This window comes from Delphinapterus leucas, chromosome 2 (genome assembly GCF_059928025.1).
Source record: "Delphinapterus leucas isolate spDelLeu-1000000601 "Yukka" chromosome 2, BTC_Dleu_Yukka2, whole genome shotgun sequence".
NCBI classification, from domain to species: Eukaryota; Metazoa; Chordata; class Mammalia; order Artiodactyla; family Monodontidae; genus Delphinapterus; species Delphinapterus leucas.
Window position 1 is genome coordinate 1,091,225 of NC_143130.1, and position 12,349 is coordinate 1,103,573.

The 12,349-nt window shown below is 41.4% G+C and overlaps 1 protein-coding gene across 5 annotated transcripts in view; it reads right to left on the bottom strand.

Annotated features, from left to right (window-relative positions):
- Positions 1-12,349, bottom strand: part of LOC149749931 (uncharacterized) — a 58,250-nt gene that overhangs the window by 22,395 nt on the left and 23,506 nt on the right. For 4 of the 5 annotated variants that reach the window (XM_089906326.1, XM_089906325.1, XM_089906323.1 and 1 more), the window contains exon 1: positions 1-12,349. This exon is cut by the window's right edge and continues 23,489 nt beyond it. Coding sequence is in view for 1 of the 5 variants with exons in the window: in XM_089906327.1 (XP_089762453.1) it covers positions 4,065-4,072 (8 nt within the window). In the remaining 4 variants the exon portion in view is untranslated. The other variant, XM_089906327.1, reaches the window with a different exon arrangement.

Genomic DNA, 12,349 nt, shown 5'->3' on the forward strand with positions numbered 1-12,349 from the left:
CTTTTGACAATGTGATGAGAGTAAACAGTCCTTTCATATCATTGACGTGTCAGTTGCCACCGCCGGCACAGTCCAAGCGCTAAGTTAATGCTCCATCAAGGCAGAATATTACATATTTAGAGGAAAGTACATGTTAGAAGAAGAAAAAAAAATTAGAGAGTAGGCTTCTGCTCTTTTCTTATTCCTTTACAGGTACTTAAGCCGCCATCTGATAAATTTCACAGTAGAGGCACTTCTTTAAAGATTATTTCTTTAAAGGTACTTAATCCTCTAATTAGCAAGATTCATAGAAAGAGATACTTCCAGTCTTATAAATGTATGGTAAGTTTAATAATCTTTATTTTTCTTCAAAATTTTTTTCCAAAATATGGATCATGCGGTGCATAATGCAGCAACCTTATAATTCTTTTAAAGGGAAAAAATAAAGCTTTATTTTTAAAGCTTTAAACTTTACCCTTAAATTAAATATATAGGGAAAATGACTAAATTACATAGCTAAGATCAAGTTTAAGGAATTCAGGACTTAGGGGAAATTACGCTGCCTATGTGTTGTATACTTTTTACCCTCTCCCCTGCCACGTAAAAAAAAAAAAACTGATGGAAATATAATCTAGTTAAAATTAGATTTCGAGGGACTTCCCTGGTGGCACAGTGGATAAGACTCCGTGCTCCCAATGCAGGGGGCCGGGGTCCATCCCCGGTCAGGGAACTAGATCCCACATGCATGCTGCAACTAAGAGCCTGCATGCCACAGCAAAGATCTTGCACGCGGCAACGAAGATCCCACCTGCTGCAACTAAGGCCCAGGTGCAGCCAAATAAATAAATAAATATTTAAAAAAATTAGATTTTGAGGAAGTAGTGATGGAGAAAGGAGACAGAGAAGAGAAAGAGGCCTTGAGAGAGAAGTGAGTGAGAGAAAAGTAGGTGTGGGCTTGGCACGGAGATTGTAGGGCCACATTATAGATTGATTTTATTTACGTGTGTCTGAGAGTGCCTAGAGTCCGTTTTAGTAACAGCTCACTATGTTACATCCCTTTCTCTGATTTACTACCTTCACGAGTTTGGTGCCTGGCGTCTCTAATAGCCTGGGCTCTGCAGAGTTCCGATGAGTATTTTAGTGTGGTTTACCCAGAAGCAGCTCTGTGCACAGCATTTTCTTTTCTGATAAGTCTGGCTTGTTCCCAAGGCACATCTCACTGTCACCAAGACCAGTCATGCTGATGGTTAAGACAATGGATTGTTTATGAATGAGGTAGGAATCAAGAAACCGTGTTTCTCACTGTTATCTTAGACAAATCATTTAATCCTTGTGATTCAGATCCCTCACTGTTAAAACGAAGAGGGGGCGTCCCTGGTGGCACAGTGGTTAAGAATCCACCTGCTAATCAAGCGGACACGGGTTCGAGCCCTGGTCTGGGAAGATCCCACATGCCTCGGAGCAACTAAGCCTGTGCGCCACAGCTAGTGAGCCTGTGCTCTAGAGCCCGCGAGCCACAGCTTCTGAGCCCGTGAGCCACAAGTGCTGAAGCCCGTGCACCTAGAGCCCATGCTCCGCAACAAGGGAAGCCACCACAGTGAGAAGCCTGTGCACTGCAACGAAGAGTAGCCCCCGCTCACCGCAACTAGAGAAAGCCTGCGCACAGCAACGAAGACCCAACGCGGCCAAAAATAAAAATAAATTAAAAATTTTAAATATAAATAAATAAAAATATCCAAAAAAAAAATGAAGAGGTTGGACTAGGTATCTTTCAGTTTGTTTTTTTTTTTTTGCGGTACGCGGGCCTCTCACTGTCGGGGCCCCTCCCATTGCGGAGCACAGGCTCCGGACGCGCAGGCTCAGCGGCCATGGCTCACGGGCCCAGCCACTACCGCGGCATGCGGGATCCTCCCGGACCGGGGCACGAACCCGCGTGCCCCGCATCTGCGGGCGGACCCTCAACCACTGCGCCACCAGGGAAGCCCTATCTTTCAGTTTTAAGTGTCTGCCTATATATTTAAGTTACCCTTTATTAGTAGGACAGGTATTTGTTAAAAGTTGGTATTTCCATTGGGAGCTGGGCTGATGAGAATAATGTGTAAGTGTAATTAAAAGATTCATTCGCTGCTACTACTGTAAAGGGAAGTGAGACATATTCGCTGAAACGGATATTTTCATTTTGGAGTAGGCTGATGGGACTACTTACGCACTGTGGACTCACGTAGACCCAGTTCAGAGTCAATATATGTTAGCCCTGCTCTGCCGCCAGTCACCTTTGTTATTTATCAGTCAGCTAGGAAATAAGCATCCAGTATTAGCCAACCTCTTTAGATCACTGGGCTCTGTGATAAGTAAACTTTTATAAAATTTAGGAAAATTGTTAAACATTTATTAATGATTCTCTGTTTCAGTTACTATATCTTAACTGTGACAAGAGAAACAGAAAACATTCAGTGAGAATTTAGATATATCTGAAGCTGATTTCTTTTCATCTAGATCATATTCATGAATTAAGAAGCTAAGTCAACATAAACTTCAGACAGATAAAAAAGTGAAAGAAAATATGAATGACAGATTGAGAGAGATGTAGGATCCATCCATGAGGATGAATACAATTCCAGGAAGAGAACAGAGATAGTAATGAAAGCAATAACAGAGAAAATCTCCCCATCTAATATTGATACATTTTAACAGACTGATACTTAGCCACATCCTCCTGAAATTTTACAAGAATGACAAAGAACTCTTAGAAGCTTTCTGACATAAAGAAAAACAAAACCAAACGAACAATGGGTTATAAGGCACAGGACCCATGTTTCCATATTTTAAATTTTTCCAATTTTTATCTTACTCCTCGTCACAAATATTTTAGTTCTTGGGTCTATCTTCTCAAATCTTGTCACCCATAAAACCACCTGTATTTTCTCATATGTATATTCTCTCAACTGAAAAATTGGAATGACTTTTAAACTTATTAACTTTCTGGCCAAGAACATTCTTTAAACATAGAAACATACACATTAAAACAAGGAGCTTGGTATTGAATATTGTAAAATCATGCATTTTTCCTCATTTCCAAAAACTTTGATTGAATGGAATTTGGATATATTGCTTTAAAATTTATTCTTTATATTGGTATAAACCATTCCAAACTGGCAAGATAAAGAAGACCTACAGGCTCACTTTGTGATAATTATGGACTTTTCCCCTAGGCTTTACTGAACACACAAAGCTCAGGATACAACAGTGGCAAGCATATGATGTCTTAAGTAACTTTTCTCCCACTAATATTTAAAGCAAAGCTCAATAACAGTAAAGCAAAAGAAATCCTCAGGGAGAAAGAAGGAAGGAGGGGAGAGAAGGAAGGAAGAAAAATGGAAAACAAAAGAAAAAAAGGATAAGAAAGCATGAATCCAGAAAAGCATATACTATGGCAGAAGCTATCCTGAAGGCATTTGCTGATTTCTCTAGACTGGAGGGGTACATCAGCTATAGTGTAAGGGCCCATGCAAGGTGGAAAGTCAGGGCAGAGATCACCACGTAAAGTGAATACCCTGAAAGGAAGCACTATGCTGGATGAATTACAAAATGACCCATTTCTTGAAAAAGGATATACTTACACTAAAAAATTTGTTGTTTTTCTGAAATTCACTTTTAACCAGCATCCTGAATTTTTTTTTTTTTTTTTTTTTTTTGCGGTACGCGGGCCTCTCACGGTTGTGGCCTCTCCCGCTGCGGAGCACAGGCTCCGGACACGCAGGCTTAGCGGCCATGGCTCACGGGCCCAGCCGCTCCACGGCATATGGGATCCTCCCGGACTGGGGCACGAACCCGTGTCCCCTGCATCGGCAGGCGGACTCTCAACCACTGCGCCACCAGGGAAGCCCCCAAGCATCCTGTATTTTTATTGGCTAAATCTGGTAACCCAACCCCTCACGTAAGATACTAATGGAACTTACCTATCAGCCTTGGCTCTGGCTGGAAGCAGGTGGTTAGGTAGTTTTACTGAAAATTTCCAACAACAAGCAGGTCCTCTTACAGTTTTAAGGCACAAATTCATGCTACCTGTGTGTCCCCAGGTACCCCTAGGTACCTGGAAGAAGCAAATATAAGTCCATTCTGAAGGAACCCAACTTAAAACACAGATTTCAAAGAATTACAGGAGATAAATTTACAACAAATATTAATGCACAATCAAAAGACACAAAACATATGAGGAAATAAGCCACCATGAGTGAGAGTCGGCAGAAATAATAAATAATAGAATCAGACTTGAAAGACTAACAGTGTTTAACTTTTTGGATTTGGAATGTAAACTAAGTAAGCTTAATTTGCAGAAATAAATCAAAAAGGTAATCAGATCAATGACTAAAAAATAACCTGGCATTAAAAATGTATTATACACAGCTTCTAAAAATTAAAATTTTAATAAAATTAGAGATACAGTGGATTGGCTATTCAGTAGACACTGTTCAAGAGAGAGAATGGGAATGGAAACTGTGAAAGGGAGTTAAAAGACATAGACATGGAGTATTGCACCTATAATCCCAGTCCCAGAAGGAAGTAAGAAAGAGAGCGGGGCAAGGAAGTCCTTAAGGATATAATGGTTAAGAATTTCTCAGAATTCGAGAAAGACTCAGATCATCATATCCAAGAAAGTCAAGAAGAAATTGAAATGAAAGGAGGCAAAAACAGACACCTTCCTTTCTTGGATTATCCTTTTTTTCTGAGGACCCCAGAATACAGTACTCCTCTGTAGAAATACAGATTTAAGCTTTTTAGCGACAGCTAATACGACTCCTAAACACCACTGACAATTAATTTCACATAATAAATCGAGCCTAATGTTTGGTTTTTGTCCATATTTTATTTTAAGCTGATTTTGGTTAATGGTTATCTAAAAAGATTTTTAAATGTATCATATCTTTGCAATTATGTAAAAATTATACGTGTGGACTTGGATGGCAAATAAATGCGTTCTAATACAAGGCAAGTGTCTCTGTTAGTATTGATAGTTACTCAGATAAGGAGAAGAGTATATGTTTCTCTTCACCTGCCAATGACAGTGTTCATGTAAAGATTAGGAATCGTAATTTTATAGGTTTAGGTGTCTGCTCTTTTATCAAGGGAAAATTACTTTCCACTTGCATCCCATTGGCGACAAGAATAGGGATGATGACAATGTATGATAACAATGATGATGATAGCTAACATTTATTGAATTACAAGCACTAGGAGTCAGCAAGCTTTTTCTGTAAAGCACCAGATAGTACATATTTTAGACTTTGTAAGCCACATGGTCTTTGTCTCAATCACTCAGTTCTGCAGTCATAGTACTGAAGAAGCTATGGACAATACGTAATTGAATGAGCATAGCTGTGTGCCAATAAAACTTTATTTACCAAAGAGTTCAGGGTCCAGATTTGGCCTGAAGGCTGTAGTTTGCTGGCCCCCGGATTAAATGATTGCAAATATTTGAATTCCAGTGAATTACTTTATTGTAGCTGTGTTGTACTTCTTTAACTTCTGCTTTAAATTCTATTATTCTTTAAAATATATAATAAATTAGTATACAAATAAAGATATATTAGATTTATTTTAGTCTTAAAAAATTATTCCCATATCATGTATGTTTGCTGAAGCCTTGTAACAACATCTTCTGTTTGAAAAATAATAATAATTGGTATTGACTTCTTAGTAATGGTGTTAACTTTTACTGTATAGCCAGTCATCCCCCAAATGTAGTAACTTAAAGCAGAGTCCCATTATTTGCTCACAGTTCTGTGGGTCAGCAATTGGGGTCTGTTTTTGCTCCATGCAGGTGCAGTTCCCTGTCTGTGTATAGGTCTCACCTGGAGAGGCTGAATTGGCTGGCAAGGCCGGGTCCTCTCTCCACACACTCTTTCGTCCTCTATGAGACTAGCCTGGACTTTTTCTGAAGAGGAGCAGGCGGGTAATAGGGAAGAACAAATCTGACTCCATATTGGATCTGTTTCTTGTCCTTTAACCTTTGTATTCTATTGCTTTTTTTTTATAAGTTAATCATTAAAAGGATGTTGCCCATTTCCAGAAACCCTGCCTCCCCTGCCTGAGTGTTAAGTTAAAAATACCTTTGTTCGGCTCCCAGGAAACATCCTGACAAGGTCCACCTATGAATGGCTGCAGGAAAGAAGAAATTAACACCTCCCCTCTGGAGGCTGGCTGGAACCAGGAAATGTTTGCAACAACTTACTGCCTTTTTTTTTACTTTACCTCCTCACCTTCCCCTCTTTGTTCCATAAAAGAAACTAGCATCCAAACCTGGGCAAGATGGGTCTTTGGGACATGAGTCCACCATCTTTTCAGTCGGCTGGCTTCCGGAATAAAATCTCTATACCTTGCCCCAACAACTTGTCTCTCGATTGATTGGACTGTCGTGCGTCGAACAGTATGAGCATAGACTCGGCAACAGGCAGAGTCCCCAACAGCAAGAGAGGGCAAGGCCTTGCACACAGGAGTCCCGTGGTCAAGGCCAGATTTAAGGACTGTCTCCTGATGGGAGGTACAGCAAAGTCACGTTGCAAAGAGACATACAGTTAGGCCAGAAAGAAGTGAGAGTCCACAAGATGGTCTGGGATGTCCTTGGGGTCGTGTTGCATGTGCTCTCGCTCCAGACCCACTTCGCCATCAGCCATTTAGGGTGTATAAACTAGTTTACTCTAGTCCGGGCACATCGTTAGTCACAAATTACGTACAAAAGAGGTGAATAAGCATAGGTGTTGCTTAAAGCCATTTAACTCATGTTCCCATGCAGAGTTGCCACTTAAACTGTTTCCAGTTTTCATTCTAGTCCATGTCTTTCCATGACCAGGCCAAGACCAGAGCCATTTATTTAGTTAGTTAGTTGAGATACATACCCTGACTACTACTAAGAGGATTTAAAGCAGCTGCTCAGTTTCTTTTTTCTCAGTTCCCCTGGGTATTAGGGAAGCACACTCCTTTTCATCTGAGCCTGAAGCCTGGCCTCCAGTCCAAGTAAAAAAAAATGCACTCTCGATAGCCAAATTCACCCCTACCCAGTTTAACACTGAATCTTACAAAATGTTCTTAACTCCAGTTCCATTTTTCTGGGAATACAGAGCCAGGTTTACCTCTCCTAAATGATTCTTCTCTATGTTCACCAGCCCATCTCAGTGACACAAGGCTAATATTCTGGTTTTCTTAGAAACCGTTGTCTTCTGCATTCAATATTGTCATGTGCCTACCACCCAATTATCAGGATATATTGCCAAATCTATATTCATTTTCCAATAGAATTTGCAGTCTACAGCTCTCCTTTTTAAGATTTTGACTCTTCCTAATAAATGCCAAAATGTTTATCAAACAATTTTCCAAATATAGAACCTCCTCTACATTTTTGCTGTTCTGTAACAAAAATATATGCTAAATTTAAGAAACATACATATTATAAAAAGCATATACAGTAAAGTGAAGCCTAAGTTGACCTATTTTTATTCTTCCTCAAGTCTTAGTCCTGATACAGTCATTCCTCTTTAAAAGTTTCTGTGCTTGCTATTTTTGATAGGAAAACAAAAGTTGATTTACAAAATATAGCAAAACTTGGCTGCAGTTGAGACACACTGTTAATATGGAAAGGGAGTTAATAGGGTAACTCCCAAAGAAAGGAACAAGAAAAATCCTCTTTTGAGAAAACAGAGTGGAAAGATTTTATCACAATCTATTTTTTTCTCTCTACCTCTTCCTACTTTGGACTTCCTACTTTAGACAAACATCTAGGAGTATCCCACTCTTAGACTTTTTGTATTTGTCTAATACAGCTATTCATTTTCAAAGTAGATTATAATTTAGGGGCTGTGAGGACTTTCCAGGACTTCTGTAACCAGTGATCATGTCGCTGTAAGTTTCTGGTCAAGAGCAGTCCTGGAACCAAGCAGGACCCTGTGGGCCCTTCCTAGGATAGACCCCACCCCACCCCATGTCCTCCGCCTGCCTCTTGTTTATGAAAAGCTGTTAGCCTCCTAGGCCTTCCCTGAGTTCCAAAGAAGACATTTAATCAGAGAAGTGAGAAAATGCAGAAACAAGGAAAACAGTCAAGCAAGACAAGATAATAATAGTTTAGCCATTAAACAAAGTCAAGGACATTTAGTTCCTCCTCAAGGGCTGTAGATACTATTCTGAGCCATGTCCTTGAGCCACTGTGTGTTACCTGCACGCTGCCCACCCGCACACGGAGACCCCAGACCGGTTGGAACCAGAAGGCTGATGATGTTGACTCCCAATTACCTCACCACCAACCAATCAGAAGAGTGTCCGTGAGATGATCTCACACCCCAAAGCCCTCTCCTTCACTCTGTCCTTAAAAACCTTTCCCTGAAAGCCACTGGGGAGTTTGGGCCCTTTGAGCATGAGCTTCCCGGGCTCCTTGCTTGGCCCAACACTGGGCGCCTTGCGAAAAGTGCTGCGCTCTCCTTCACCACGACCCGGTGTCAGTAGATTGTCTTTACTGCCTGTGGGTGAGTGGGCCCAAGTTGGGTTCTGTAACAGTCCCTTTTACTTAAGCTCGTGGAAGAAAAACTTGAAAACCAAAGAGGTAAACCTAAGATTCTTTTTTAGCTGACTTTGAGGGAGAATGTGAAGGCTAGCGCTTGGGTGAATTTCCTTTTGGGTGAAGGCCAGAGGGGTGGGTTAGCCCTGGTTTGCTTCACTGGGCTCCGCTAGTGAAGGGTTCTCCCTTCTTTTGGAAGAGCTTTGTTCAGAAGGGCTCTAAAGAAGAAAAAGGAGGAACGGGTTCTGATGGCTGTTGTCATCTCTGTCTGCCAGGCTTCTGCCGGAGACCCCAGGGCTGCTGTGGCCAGCACTGTGGCTTTCTGAGCTCCTGTTCTGATAGTGCAAGGAAGCTGCTCTTGGTAGGAATCTGAATGAGCTCTAAATCTCTGTAGGGCGTATGTCTGTCTCTAGGTGCAGGGAACTCACCGGGACTGATGCAAGTAATGGTGACAGGAAGCGAAGGGTGATGAGGAATACACGTTAGCAGAAGGAGCGAGGCTGCAGGAAGAGGTTGCTAAAGACTTACACCCATGTTTCTCTCTACAGCCTCCCTCTCTTTTCCTCTGCAGGGTCTGTCTCTTCATCCCTTATTTCTTTTTTCTATCTACCTCTCACTTTTGTTATTAACTATTCACAAGTTCTTTTCCTTATTGTACTTCCTTTGGTATAATCAATCCTATTCTTTTTTTTTTGGCCATGCTGCGTGGCTTGCAGGGTCTTAATTCCAGGACCAGGGCCACAGCAGTGGAAGCACCGAGTCCTAACCACTGGACCACCAGGGAATTCCTATACTATTCTTTTAAAAGACCTCCCTCTGCTCAGCTTTTGTTCCTCCGATAAGTATTGGGAAAGAAACAGCAGTGATTAAGAGATGAGTGGTATTTCCAAATTAATATATTATTTTATAGAATACATTTATTATGTTTTCATTTAGCATAGGTAAGTAAGAAATTTGACTACGACATTTCACTTTTTAATTTCCTTTTCTAAAATTTGTACACAAAGAGCCTTGTGTCAGTGAGCTGGGGATGGCTGGCTGTAGTGGGGGCAGTTATTGTCTGGCTGTCCTATTTGGCACCCCAATCTCTTTTTTGAGAATCCTTTATCGTGTGTCATTTTTGGAGGAAGTGGCTTCTTTCCCTTATAGTAACAAAAGGCTGCAGGGGTGGGGAAATAGCAGGGAGAGGGGTATTGAGCCTATGATGGAGGATTGGATATTTAGACCTCTTTGAGACTTTGAATCAGTGAAGCATGGGTACGAGAACAGTCACAAGTTGACAAAATGTTACTGCTGCAAGACCTTCGCAGCAGTAACAACGTGCTTCCCGACCATCGAGAGCAACTTGCTTCCTGACCCTGGAGATCAACTTGGTTCCTATTCTTTGTCCAAGTTGGGGGACCCAGCTTTCCAGGAATTCTCTAAGCTCTTCCAATAAATTCCATTTTGCCAGAGTTGGTTTTTGTTGTTTGCAGGAAAAAAAAAAAAATCCAGATTCTACTGCCAAAAATGCTCCAGGGTACCAACTCCACAGTGCTCTCTGAAGTGGCTGAGTGGATCATGAGTCACTCTGGATACTTCAGGGACGTGTTTAATATTTCTAAATGACTTTCTATATTTAAAGTGAGAATTTAGAAAATTCAGAAAAAAATTTAGAAAGAATAAAAAAAGTTCTCACCAGCTAAATGAAACTACCGAAAATTATTTGCAAAGTTATCTCAAAATCAGGGACTTCCTTGGTGGTCCAGTGGCTAAGACTCTGCGCTCCCAATGCAGGGGGCCAGGTTTTGATCCCTGGTCAGGAAACTAGATCCCACGTGCCGCAACTAAGAGTTTGAATGCCACAACTAAAAGATTCCGTGTGCTGCCACTAAGACCCAGCACAGCTAAATAAATAAATAAATCTAAAAAAATAATAAAAGTTATCTAAAAATCAGAAAAGCATTAAGCACATACTTCTATTTATCTATCCATCTATTTAAATATGAATCAGGTAGAAATTCTTTCACTTTTCTTCTTTGCTATTTGGCCTTTGTCTATCTGTAGTCAGTTGTGTACACAACAGATCTTCATCAATGTTGGAGTCTTGTCAATTCAACCACAGAAATTTCTATGACATTTCTGCTAAAGACTGGTATTTTGTCTGGTTTGTTCAGTTTGCAGGAAAATAAAGTTATGAATATGTTCAGGCCATATTGTCTTTTACGTCTCATTCACAATGGATAATAAACACCTAAATGGCCCAGTGTGATATGAGGACTTTGAAGCTAAACGGTCCTGGGTTCACACACATGCCTTGCATTTACTAGCTGTGTGATCTGAGGCATATTATGTGATCTTTATGCTTCTTAGTTTTGCTACTGAAAGCTCAGCCTCTCTGCACACGGGTGCAGAATCAAATCTCGGAGACAGGGTTTGGGGTGAAGCAGAAAAGGACAGCTTTATTACTTTGCCAGGATTTGATGAGGGTCTTTGTAACCATGACTCAGGGTGGGAAGTGTGCAGGGCGTGCGCTCCCTTGACCTCATCTCAGGTGGACGAGCTTCTCTGGCCCCTTCAGTCTTGCCTCAGGTGGTTTCCTGGCTGCTCCCCCCTGATTAGCAACTGTTCCATAATCTGCCCTTTGGAACTCAGGGGAGGTCATGGAGGCTGGAGTCTTGCCTACAAGAAACGGGGGGCATAGGGTCTCGGTGCCTGGGAACCTCACAGGGCCCCGCTCAGCTTCAGTTTCCCTGTTTGCACAAAGGGGATGAGAATGTCTGCCTTCGAGGTGAATGTGAAGATTAAAGGTAGCATATGAAAAATGCCTGGTGTAACAGCTAGCCATCCACTGTGCGTGGAACCTCTACTGTCCATGTGTCTTCTATACTAAGTAGGCAGTAAACTGTAGGCAGTATTAAATTTAAAAGAAAGGATAGCAGCCAATTCCACAGTTTTCTCCCCTTACCTATTGCCTTAAATCAGTAATTCTTTACTCTTTTTTGAGCACCCCTTTGAGACCAAAGAAAGAGATGGATCCTCTACCTAGGAAAATAAACATCACAACACAAGTCCAGATTTTTGTGTAAAATCTAATGGGACTCTCAGACCCCTTAAAGCCATTCCACGGACTTGATATTAAGAATCCTGGCTTTAAATCAAGTAGCTTCCTTGTAAGTTGCTTGTTGTGAGAGAGTGTTGTAAGTATCTGTGTTCCCCTGCAGCTGGGATGGGGCTACAGAAACAGTTCTGGCCGAGGACTCTGGGGGGAGGACACATGACCCTTTCAGTCCAGAACCATTATGGGCAGGTGTGAGTTCTCCGTCTTCTCTTTCCCATCAGTAGAGCTGGAAGTAAAGGACTTGAAGACGGCAGAGCTGTGAAATGTAAGCACCCCACGTCCCAGGATTGTAGGAGAGCCACCAGAGAGACCCTCCTGACTCACACTGGATTAGGATGATGGAGGAGTACATCTGTGCTGTGCTAATTCCCTGAGAGGCCACAGTGCCTGCGGAGGCAGCTAGTATGGCTTAACTCAACTAATACATCCCCTCTGCTGGCCCATAAAGCCTCAGAGAACTTGGATCAATCTGGACCATAGCCATGTTAAATCAAATCTGTATATTAATAATAACAGGCTTCTAAAATGCTTGTTCAACAGTCTTTCACACATCTAGGAGGGCAGGGATTATCATATCTCTTTTATAGATAGAGCGAACTAAAACTCAAAAACTTAAGTGCCTTGTCCAAACACACTAGTGGAGACCAATGCTCTTTTACTATGCTATATATTTTTACAGAAATATGTCTTAGAATGCTCCTGGAACTTTAAGAAATCTAATCTAG